The sequence below is a fragment of the Chionomys nivalis genome, chromosome 11 (genome assembly GCF_950005125.1).
Source record: "Chionomys nivalis chromosome 11, mChiNiv1.1, whole genome shotgun sequence".
NCBI classification, from domain to species: Eukaryota; Metazoa; Chordata; class Mammalia; order Rodentia; family Cricetidae; genus Chionomys; species Chionomys nivalis.
Genome location: NC_080096.1, coordinates 2,223,003 through 2,235,009, shown reverse-complemented (window position 1 = coordinate 2,235,009; position 12,007 = coordinate 2,223,003). Strand labels below are relative to the sequence as shown.

General features: G+C 54.8%; 1 protein-coding gene across 2 annotated transcripts in view; it reads right to left on the bottom strand.

Moving 5' to 3' along the window:
- Positions 1–12,007, bottom strand: part of Tp73 (tumor protein p73) — a 58,175-nt gene that overhangs the window by 25,490 nt on the left and 20,678 nt on the right. Inside the window, exon 4 of one of the 2 annotated variants that reach the window (XM_057784233.1) lies at positions 5,176–5,178. The exons of the other annotated variant lie outside the window; for it this stretch is intronic. Coding sequence (XP_057640216.1) covers positions 5,176–5,178 — 3 coding nt within the window. The remainder of the gene's footprint in view (positions 1–5,175; positions 5,179–12,007) is intronic. 2 annotated transcript variants of the gene reach the window in all.

Here is a 12,007-nt window from a genome sequence, read left to right as displayed (position 1 = left end):
ACTGGAGTGCAGAACCTGGCTGGCATGGCGAATCTGAGGCCCTCTCACAGAGGAAGGCCCCTGAAGACCTGCTTTGGGGACACTGGACTGGCCTGCCAGTAGACCAACCTGTCCCCTTGTCTAGTGAATGCTGGCCCTCCCTGCCTGCTCTTTCCTTGCATTTCTAGGGACTCCACCCACTTGCTCACAGTCTTGGTGTCTATCATGCCTCCCAAAGATGGCAAGGACCCCACTGATTACAAAGTGTAGGAGATCTCCATAGCGCTCCCTCCTTCCTCTGAAGCTCTGGGGAAGGACCCACTCCTGTTTCCTCATTGCCAGGCTGTGAGGCTCAGTCAGGCCCCCTACTTCTGCCTCCAGATAGGCTGCTGAAATGAGAAGCTTGTCAGAGAGGTCTAAGCAGGTCCATACAGAAGCCCAGGGGTCCCCCAGCCCAGAGGCCCCCCAGAAGCCCAGACAAGGCCCACTTGGCCTCAAGGAAGACTTGGGCAAAACCTGAACGTTTTTGGTTTGTTTTCCTTTCAATGAGAACTCCAAGATAGTGGGCTAATTAGGACATGCCCGGCCTGCGGCGGCCCACATGTGCCTACATGTGCATGTGGAGTGCCTGGGCGTGACCTGAGAAGGCCTTGAGGAATGAAGGAGTCATGGAGCCAGCGGGTGGCCTTTCCTCCAGTGTCCAGGCCACTAGTGGGCCAGTCTCCACGGGAAAGCCCGACATCAGGGGACAACAGCTCTGATGGGGGATGGGTTTGAGGAGAACTCAGCCATCCCCCAGGTCTCTGCGTCACACACTAGACTTTGTCCAGTGGCACTGGAATCATCCAGCAAACCCCCAGGACACTTGAGAGTAAGACCTGTCCTGGACTCAGGCAGATGGGGGCCCCTGTGAGCCCCACCCTCTACACTGACCTGGGCTCAGGCAAATGGGGCCCCTGTGAGCCCCACCCTCTATACTATCCTGGGCACAGACAGTGTCTCTGTGAGCCCCACCCTCTACACTGTCCTGGGCTCAGGCAGATGGGGGCCTGTGAGCCCCACTCTCTACACTGTCCTGGGCTCAGGCAGATGGGGCCCCTGTGAGCCCCACTCTCTACACTGTCCTGGGCTCAGGCAGATGGGGGCCTGTGAGCCCCACTCTCTACACTGTCCTGGGCTCAGGCAGATGGGGCCCCTGTGAGCCCCACTCTCTACACTGTCCTGGGCTCAGGCAGATGGGGGCCTGTGAGCCCCACTCTCTACACTGTCATGGGCTCAGGCAGATGGGGGCCTGTGAGCCCCACTCTCTACAGAGAAAGTCAGGCTTTCTCCAAAGAGTCTCCCATTCCCTCACTCTCCCGGGTCTCTTCTTGGCTCCTGCATAGAGATCTGCAGGAGGCCTCCCAGGCACCCCTGCTGGAAACAGCGCCATCAGTGCCTCTGCCCTCTTTCCCTGGGTTCAGACTTCAACTCAGTTCTAACACCTTGTCTCCTGGTAGTCTCTTCATGCCCTGGGGTGACAGCACGCTGGTGACCTTGCCTTATAGCAGAGGGTCATGGAGCACAGGACACCCAAAACTGGGCCTCTAGCTCCCCAAGCTCCTGCTAAAGGCAGCTGAGTTTCTTGTCTGCTCTGAGCAGAGAGAGAAGGAGATAACTCCAGTCTAACCCTCCAGCACTCTCTCCTGGTTGACGGTGGGTCCAGGGTGAGAACTGTGCCCCAGGGCGTAGGGGACAGCAGGAGCTGGAGAGAGGTAGGATAAGGTTCTACATCCCTGGACCTCCGTTTTCTCTTTTGCACAGTGGGAATTAAGTCCATTCATAACCCGTAGCACAGTTGTGAGGGTGGGGCCTGGAAGCCGAAACCTTATGGCTATTGGAGAGGAATAACCCTGGCTCAACCATCAGGACACCGGAATCCAGGAGCTCCATCGCCTTGGGCTGGCACATTCCCACCCTAACATACTGGCACAGGGCCCAGTGAGGAAGGGACAGAGTCTGTCTGCCCACAAGAAGCAAGGCTGGTACCAAAGGTTGAGCAGAGCCATGAAGCTCCATGTGGGATAGACTTGCCGTCCCTAGCAGGGGTCTCATTCTTGGATGTGTACCGGTCGTGCTAACACCTGGCATGGAAAGAGATGCTTGGAATCTCTGGCTGAGTGAAACAGACCCTGAAATACCCACGGAGACCTAAACACAGTCAGAGTTCTACTCCTTGGACTTCAGGAGCCTCTGAAGGAAATGTCCACACGAGTGCTGATTGCTGTCCTGTTGGCCTCCACAGACAGCGCCTGGGGCAGAAGATGGGGGGGGGCAGGCTCTTCCTGCTCAGTGCTGGAGTGAGGGCAGGGCCTCCCCCATGCATCCCCTTTTTCCCCCACCAGTCACCGGTCCTGACCAGACAAGGAAGCTCTCGGCTTCCTGCCCTCACATGTTAAACTTGGATACTGTGCTTTTACCTTAACGACTCCCACCTCCCATCTTAACTGTTTCAAACCCACAAACAATCTCGAGCGATTGGTTCTTATACGTGGATGGAAACATCAACAGCCTTTGTCATAGCTCAGACCACCACGATGGACCACCGAGGTGGACAGGCTGCGCCCAGTTCTTCGCAACAAAAGCACATGCTTTACACGACATGCAACGTTCTCCAGAAATGCATTCTCCAGACATGCAACATTTCTCTAATGAAAATAATAACAGAAAACCTGCCTGCTGCATGCACGGGATGTCAAACATAAATGCAAAGGCCCGGGGTTGCAGGCTAACTTCATTCTCCATCTCCTCACCAGAAGACCAGCCTGCCAAGGTGCCCTGCCTCCAGGAAGCTCCTGTGTGCTCTTCAGCTGCCCCAGCGTTCTGGGCTTCCCCTCCAGTAACACATCTAAGGCTGTGCTGTCTCTTGTCTCCCCATCTGCTTCACACAGAATCCAAGATCTTCACGCAATGGCTCTGTCTCAGTTTACACTGGGGTGATGTGGGTTGGTGATACTGGGGGGTTCGGAAGTCAGTACGCACAGAGAAGTGGGAACACGTGATGGCACATGGGACCGCGAGAGTGTTGTCTACTGATGAGGCTCCCTCCAAACTCTGCCTTCTCGAGGGGCAAAGGTGCTAGGCTCTGCTGCCGGTGTGCTTCCAAGGACCCCACACTGAAGCGTCCAGATCTCCACAGACAAAAAGAACCAAAGTCCACACACCAAAGTGACCAATCGGTTCCTGATCCACAGTCACCAGCCAAGGGCTTGCTTGCCTGCTGGGGCACCCAAGTATCTCTGTACCCTGGATATGGCATGCCTTGCACTCAAGCATTTCTGTACCCTGGATTCAGTATGCCTTTTGATAAAGGAAACTTCTTTTGTCCTTCCTTCCTTCCTTCCTTCCTTCCTTCCTTCCTTCCTTCCTTCCTTCCTTCCTGCCTGCCTGCCTGCCTGCCTGCCTGCCTCATGCTGAGTCCACAGCTGCTCTAATAGGTTCACCTGGTCTGGTCACTTCCTCTCCTCAGCCAGGCTCACAAGGATAATGCCAGGGACCCAAGTACCCAGCAGGAGACGGAAACAGCAGCCTTAAGTTCAGCGTTCCCTGAGGTTTTGATATGCATGGAGGGGAACATGGCTTCATAGAGCACACAGGATACCTGTGAGGCTGGGGCACAACTCCACCCAAGTCCACTGCAGTCTCAGAAGAAGAGGACCTTTGTCTAGGTCTCGCTTTCTCCCTTCTCCTCTCCACTCTTCCTCCCTCTCTCCACCACTTCCTCTTTCCTCCCCTTCCTCCCTCTCTCCACCACTTCCACCTTCTTTCCTTCCTTCTCTCCTTCCCTTCCTCCTTCCCTCTCTCCACTCTTCCTCCCTCTCTCCACCACTTCCTCCTTCCTCCCTCCCCTTCCTCCCTCTCTCTACCACTTCCTCCCTTCTTCCTTTCTTTCTTCCTCCCCTTCCTCCCTCTCTCCACCACTTCCTCCTTCTTTCCTTCCTTCTCTCCTTCCCTTCCTCCTTCCCTCTCTCCATCATTTCCTCCCTCCTTCCTTTCTTCCCTCCTTCCCTTCCTCTCTCTTTTCTCCCTTCTTTTCTTCCTTGGCTTGCTCCCTTCCTCCCCTTTTCAGTCTGTCTTTTTTTTTCTTTCCCCCCATCCTTCCTTCCTCCCTGCCTCCTCCCTTTCTGAAAACCACCCTGGCCTCTGTGTGCCCCCTCCTGTGATGACAAGGCAGTTGTGGCCCACCCTGGATTTCTCACAGAAGTAGCTGGGATGGGAACTGGCGAAAGGAGCTAGCTGCCAGGTCCCCATATGCTGTGGTCCCTCAGGCTCCCCTGTGCAGCCGCTAGTACTTCATATTCCAATGCCACTTCCTCAGCACAAGGCCTAGCCCCTGGGCACTTGCTCTGTTGTCCCGTGGCCCTTTCTGCTCCCTTACTAAGGCAGTAACTCTGGGTAGGAGCCAAGTAGCGTTTACCCATCCAGCACAGGTATGGGTGCCATGGCCCCCATGACCACATCTGCTTCTGTGGGGTCTCAGAGTTCTGCAGAAACCTGCTCATTCCTGGGCCTCTTTCCTTCTCCCTGGGGCAAGCGTCGTGCTCATTCTGTTGTGAGAGATGGGGAGACAGGGTCCTCTCATTTCTAGAACACCAGCCGAAGCTGTGTGGACTCTTCTAAGGGTAAGCAGGCTTCTGGAGCCCCAGTCTTCTCCCGTAGGCATGTCTGAGCCTGGGTTCAGCTTGCCCGGGGTTAGTGACTGACAGAAGCCTGGCCCTGTGGAGACAGCCATCCCTCCCGCCCGTGTGCTCGCTGGAGACCTCCATCCTGATGGTGTTTCCCACAGTCTCCCTGAGCCTGTGATTAAACGGATGGAAATGTCAACAAGACACGACTTGTGCATGGGGGGAACGGCTGTCTCCCTGGAGGTATGCACACAGCACCCTCCTTTTGCCCGCTGAGGCAGAGCCTTGCCCGGTTCCATGCCAGGGCCATGTGGAACTTTCCACACCTCACACCCGGGAAACGTGCCCCCAGAAGCTCCACTCAGCTGCCAGGCGTGCGTCTGCAAGACCCACTGTGAAGCCTGGGCCACCCCTCCACCCAGTGTAGCCTGAACCCTGGGTATCGTGGAGCAAAACATTCCTGGGGGTCTCTGGGCAGCTCCCCCATCTCTTTGGCACTATAAGCAGCAGTGATTCACAGAAAATTTCAAACCATCTGAGTGTACCCCAATAGCATAGGGGAGGTGGTGCTCAGAGAAAGATGTAGGAGGGGGCATGCCTCTGCCAGCTCCTCTCCCTGGGCACATTCTTGTACTCTGGAACTCAGCATCCACATCCATGCATTCCTCTTGCTGTCCTTCTGTCTGTCTTCTTCATGGAGCCAGCTGAGGACGCCTGGAGCCAGTCAGTAAGGATCCCCCAGTCTTTTCCTAGATTTTAGCTTCGCGTGGAACAAAGAACGAGCAGCTGGCCCGAGAAATTAGGATCACGACAAAGGAGATGTGGGCCCAAGCGATGTGGGCCATCTGCAGTGACCCATAGTGAGCCGGTGACACTGTCTTGGGACCCAAAGATGGAGAAGACAGCCCAGTGTAAGCTGGGAGATGGGCCATGAAAGCTAAGGACAGATGCTGCCCGCACACTCAGGGCATCCCCTAACCCTGGCCATCTCTTGGCAGAGGGTCCTGAGCTCTCCCCTGGGAGTACAGTGATGAACCTTCTGGCCAATCAGCAAACAAGCTCAGGGCTTCCAGGAAACAAGGGTGAACACTGCCCAGTAAAGAGGCAGAAACAGGCGCCCAGGTAGGATGGGACTCTGGGAAAGGCACGGGCTGCTGTGGTTTCTAGTCTGTAGGAAGCAGTCCCTTGGACCCCCCAAATCTTGTGGGATCTGGTGTAGTCCTAGGCAGGGGCCAGGGAAAAGACCCTGGCCAGAGGAAGGACCAAGAGCAAGTGCTTGGGTGATGGATGCAGCAGGAGAAGTTGGGGCTCATAACTGGGTGGTAGTTCTGTGCACGTCTAAGTGGTTCTGTGCATGTCTAAGTGGTTCTGTGCACGTCTATGTGGTTCTGTGCACGTCTATGTGGTTCTGTGCACGTCTAAGTGGTTCTGTGCACGTCTACATGGTTCTGTGCATGTCTACGTGGTTCTGTGCATGTCTACGTGGTTCTGTGCATACCTAAGTGGTTCTGTGCACATCTACATGGTTCTGTGCATGTCTAAGTGGTTCTGTGAATACCTAAGTGGTTCTGTGCATGTCTAAGTGGTTCTGTGCACGTCTAAGTGGTTCTGTGCATGTCTACATGGTTCTGTGCACATCTATGTGGTTCTGTGCATGTCTAAGTGGTTCTGTGCACGTCTACGTGGTTCTGTGCACATCTAAGTGGTTCTGTGTATACCTAAGTGGTTCTGTGCATGTCTAAGTGGTTCTGTGCACGTCTACATGATTCTGTGCATGTCTAAGTGGTTCTGTGCACATCTAAGTTGTTCTGTGCATGTCTACGTGGTTCTGTGCACGTCTAAGCATGGGATAGGCAACATTGCAGCCTTTGGACACAGTAGCAGTAAAGAAAAAGTGTTTGAAGGGGGGGTCAGAGATAGTGCTAGGGTTTGCGTCTGGGTCAAGGGAGTAGAAGGTGTCTCACGGCTGAAATGATGTTGCCCAGGTGGGATGCCGGAGCTCAGTTTGGCTTCATGAGTGGATATCCCATCCCATGAGTGGGAACCAGGAGGGAATACAGAAAGCGGAAATGTCTCCGGACAGCGAGGAGACAGAGAGAGCATAGGTTCAGGATGACCTCCCTGGATCAGGCTCCAGTGGATGTGCCTCTCTCTCATCTAATCTTACTTTAGTTCTATCCTCCCTGGGGTCTCCAGCCCCCTCTCTGTGGTTGACTCTGGTCCCTTTCATAACCTCATAGTGAAACCCCTTGTCCCAGGGCACCATGGTGCCCCCTTCCTGGCTTCCAGGCTTCTTAAAGTGGCTGTCTTTCCCAGAACTGTTTCCCCCTCCCCCCATAGCTCCCCCTTAATAACTTAAATAATAAATAAACTTATTGACTTAAATAACACTCATGTTCATCTCCACAGCATCCTGCCCACCTGACTCCCGCACCTGAGTTGCACATGGCCTCCCCCATCCATGTGCGTGTCCGTGTCCACAGCATCCTGCCCGCATGGCCTCCCCATCCATGCACGTACGCTCTTGAGCCTCCCACACAGAGCCCTACAGCCTTTCTGACCACTGCTACAGGGCTCCTAAGGCAGCTGCGGCTGTGTCCTCTAGCCCTGTCTCGGTCCTTCGCAGGTCTCACACCTGGCCATCTCCACAGATGCCCTGTCTCAGCCACCAGATGGGCAGATCCCGCTTCCTCCTTCCTTTTGTTGCTTCAGGAACTCCACGCTTGGTCTCCAGTTCCTACCAGCTAGCCACTCTCTCTGTCTCAACCATTCAACTGCGGAAGCACCCCAAACTCTGCACCGTCACAGAACAATGCTTGATTCTCCCTTCTGAGGCTCCTGCAGCAATTCTCCATCACGGTGGAAAGCCCTTGAGGTCACCCTCACACACCCCACCCCACCTGGACCACATCCCTTCTCCCAGTCTCAGCTCTGCCCTCCTCTGGTCACTTCCCAGCACTGCACTGTGCCTTTCTAGACCCTAAGGCCAGCTCCACCCCTCTGCTCTCCAGTCCTTTCTTGTTGCATAGTTATCTTTTCCCTCATGAGATCATCCCTTGGGCTTCCTGTAGGAGCACAGGGAAGCCTGCTCCAGGCACAGGGTGGACTCCAGACCTGGGCCACACATGCGCTTCTCTGCAACCTCACACACACATCTGTGTGTGTGTGCACATGCAGGAGAACTGGAAACTGAGGAAGAGGCTAAGAGTTTGGGGTGTCAGAAGATAGTCCTAGCTATCATATGCTCCTGTTCATCTCATCCCATCTAGCAGGCCCAGTTCCAATGGCCCTCAACTTCTTCCTACACTGTGAATGGGCTCCCTGCATGCAGCCCATCCTGCATTGCATTCAGGGCTGGACTCTAGCTGAGGGGCATCACTTGGCTAAAGACTCTACTCCTTGGAGAGAGAAAGGAAGGTGGGGGAGAGGCAGAGTCAACGGCATAGGAAGCAGCAGCAGGAAGATGAGCTCACGCCCAGTTCTTGCAGTCAGCTTCTCTGTAAGTCCACCAACGTGTAAAGGGCTGGCACAGCCATGGCCAGATGCTGTCATTGGGATCTCACAGTTCATCTCTGTGACCTAAGCAGGCAACAGAATTAGTACTACCCTGCTTACAGAGAACAAAACTGTGCCTCGGCATGTGGCCTCATACTCCTCATGAAGTCATAGCTGGTGGGGGGCACCAGAGATAAAGTCTGAACCCATACACCGAACCCCAAATCAAGATGGGGTACACTTATCCGAAAAACCATCCCTGGATCAGACAGCATTCTGGAAACCAGGCACTTCTCCAAAGGCAAGGCTTGCCTGTGGACTCCCAAGTGGCTGCTTCCACCAGGCAGGGACAGATGAGTGGGAAAGACGCATCAGCGAGTCCATAGTTCACATTATCTTTGATACACTCCAAGCCAAAGGCTACTCTCTGCTACACATCCTCTAATTCACTGGGACAAGGTCACGAACAAATAATGAAGCCGAGTCACCCGCCCACCCAGTTAGACTGATGGCTCTGCCCGGCTCCCAGCCGGAGAAGCTTGGAGCCCCAGCAAATCCTGAGCTGCACTGCTGCACTGGGCCGAAAGCAGAAGGGGCATCTGTGGTCCACAAAGAGAGGACACGTGGCTGGGGAGATGGCTCAGTCAGTGATGTGCATGCCACAAAAGAATGAGGACCTGGGTTCCATCCCCAGCACCACGACAAGGGCCAGGCGTGGTGGTGTATGCTTGTAATTCTAGTACCGGGAAGCAGAGACAGACAGACAACCCAATCTAGCCTACTCAGTATGCCCAAGCTGCAAGAGAGAGATTGTCTCAAAATACAAGAACACATATAAACACACATACACACCCCACCACAACAACATAACACACACAGAATAACAGCGTGACATGGTAGCCATTACTGGTTCTGGGACCTAGGGCAGCAGTAGCTGGGTGGGAGTCACTGATTGTCTTGGAAGCAGGTTTCTGTGTGGCCCCGACAGTGGCTCTCTGCCTCCTATGCCTTAGGAAGGGCAGCCATGAAGAACCATGATTCGACCTGCGCTCAGTCTTTCCCATGGGTGGCGTCTGTTCCATTAGAGGAAAAAACAGCACAGTCCTCTGCCCTCTGACTTCCAGATTAGCAGTTAGGAGTCCCTTAGATTCCAGACATGGCAGCCAGATACCCCAGAGGTCAGTAAACTATACGGCCCAGAACTGGGTATGGGAGTTAAAGGCTACCTGGGTAGCTGATATCTGACAATGACACGCTGGTGGACAAAAGAATCGATGAGAATGTGGGTGAGGACAGACAGAGGAAGGAGGAAGGGTGGAGTTGCTGTCCCTTGAGCTATGCTAGCATGCCCCCAACATACGTGCATACATGCACGCACACACACACACATGCACGCATGCGCACACACACCACATTCACATGCACACACCACACATACAAATGCACTCACACATGCACACACACACGTATGCATGCACAAGCACACACACCACACACACATGCACACACCACACATGCACATACCACACACACATACACACACATGCACACACCTCACACGCAAACACCACACAATTCACAAACCACACATACACATGCATGCACACACACCACATATGCACACAACACACACACGCACACAACACACATACACATGCGCACACATGCACACACACACACACACACTGCTCATTCTGCTAGAAGCTGCAGTTCTCCAAAGATCTCTGGTCTTTCACAAAGACTTCTGTGGCTCTGTACTCATGGCTCTTATCTTGGGCACACCTGGACTCTGTCATCTCCCACAATCCTTTATCCATTGTAGGGTCCCTGCACAGTGTATGCATTCATGGCCCTTACTCTGCCTGCTCCCTTAATGGAGAAATAGCCCCATGTGGGGCAGCTGTACCAAGACCTCCATCTGCTCAATTAGCAGCCTGGTGTCTGCTTGACCCCAGGGACCTGGCAAGTCTGGAAATGAGCCCAAGTCCCTTGGGCTCAGGCCAAGCACAGGCTGTGGCCCCTTCTGCCTTCTGCTCCTCTGCTGGGGCTAGCTGTACCTGAATGAGAAGAGCAAAAGGAAGCCTTGGGTCCAGCCCGCTACCCATCTGTGCCTTGGAGTTCACACCCACATTGGGAAGAGCCCACAGCTATGAGAAACACCCCATCTGCGCTGTAAAGTGAACAAAGTCCCAGGTGAGGATGCTCTTGGCAGGGCGGGGCAGCCTCACACTAAATCCCAAAGCAAAGATGACCTCTTTGTACAAGTTCCTCAGCAGCTGAGTAGGCAGCACAGGATAGCCCGGGGACCCTGAGCAGGGCCAGAGCCACCAGCCTCAAAAGCTGTTTCAGGATCACCCAATTCACAGGGCAGTAACTCAGCCACCCCATCAGACACCAGCAGAGCCTCCCTCCAGCTCCCCACTTGCTGCCCTGGCAGAAGCTGCTGGTCCTCAAGAGCCACCTCAGGATGAAGAGAACTAGAGCCGTCCACCCTCCAGCCCAGGATCTGCCTCTAGCCTCCCCAACGCCACTGGTCGCCCCACCTGGTAGCAGGCACTTGGCCATGGAGACAGGTGAGAGACTGTCTCTCTGAACCCCAACCGTGGCAGACCCTGTCAAGCCCCAGAGATGCATGTCACCAGGTCTCCAAGTAGACCGGGCACAGCACACCTACCGTGGCAAGGTGTCTCATGGGGTCACCGACGTAAAGCATGGTATGCTTGTGGGGGGCTGCACACGCTGAGGAGCTGGTGTGCCGCGGGACGAGGCATGGGTCTGGGTGGCTCGGTGGGGTAGGGGCAGATTGGTGGCTTCCCGGTGGGGTGGACTGAGGAGGGGCTGAGGCTGTCTGGCTAGGAAAGTAGGAGCCAGGGATGCTCAGGAGCGCGTGGGCTGTGGGCTGGCATTCTCACCCTGCCTATCTCCCTTATTTCTGTCAACTGACTGCATCCAACAACAAACTGGGGCCCACCCCTTTCTTCCTCATGACTATTCATCAACGCAGGGCAGGCCTCAGCTTGCCCGGAGATGTGTTGGACCGCACCAAGGAGGCTGCACAGGGGGAGCCGGTGGGGATGCGGGGTCACTGGCTGGCTCGGAGATCATCCATTCCCACCGTGCTCCTTCTGAGCTGCCCCCCAGTGAAGGCTCTTGGGGCTGCGGCTGTCACCTATAAGCAGCCGCCACACGAAAGCATGAGCGGTCAGCCCTTGTCTTGCAGACCTTGGTAGCCAGGGCTTGGCCACCCTGAAGGAACAGGTGGTGCTGCCAGCCTTGGTGACCCAGGTGAGAGGGCCTGCCTCCTCTCAGACAACTGTGGGCCCATAGGGACCACTCCAGGGCCTGAATAGAGGAAAGACACACCATTATGCTTGTGCCAGGGTACCCGTGGAGAGCCGGGCACAGGATCAGGTGGTCAAAAGCCCACACTGGTGGGTGGAGCCAAAGAACCCATAGCATTGCATTATAGATAGTATTTTTTCCTGGCTCTAACTAAGCCCAGGAAGCAGGGACATGGCCACCCCACCGAAGAGAATTCCTGAGGGACCCCTTCAGAATGCATCTCAACCACTACAGACCTTACAGAGCCAGGGGCTCTACAGCGGCATCTGCCCGGTGGTGGCCCTACGGCAGTTACCGCTGCATTTTGTCTCGGGGCATCTAAGTCTCAGGTTTATTTCAAACCACGAAGTCACCTTTGGTGTAGGTACCTGAACTCACCTTGTCTACAACAGATGTGTGTCCCGCGGAAGTGGACATTGGCCCTGGATTTCCAGGCCCCCTAAAACACAACAGTGTGAGCCCCACATTGAAAGTTTAAAGATGTTCAAGAAGATGCAGAGATGGCACGGAGACTGAGCCCTTCTAAC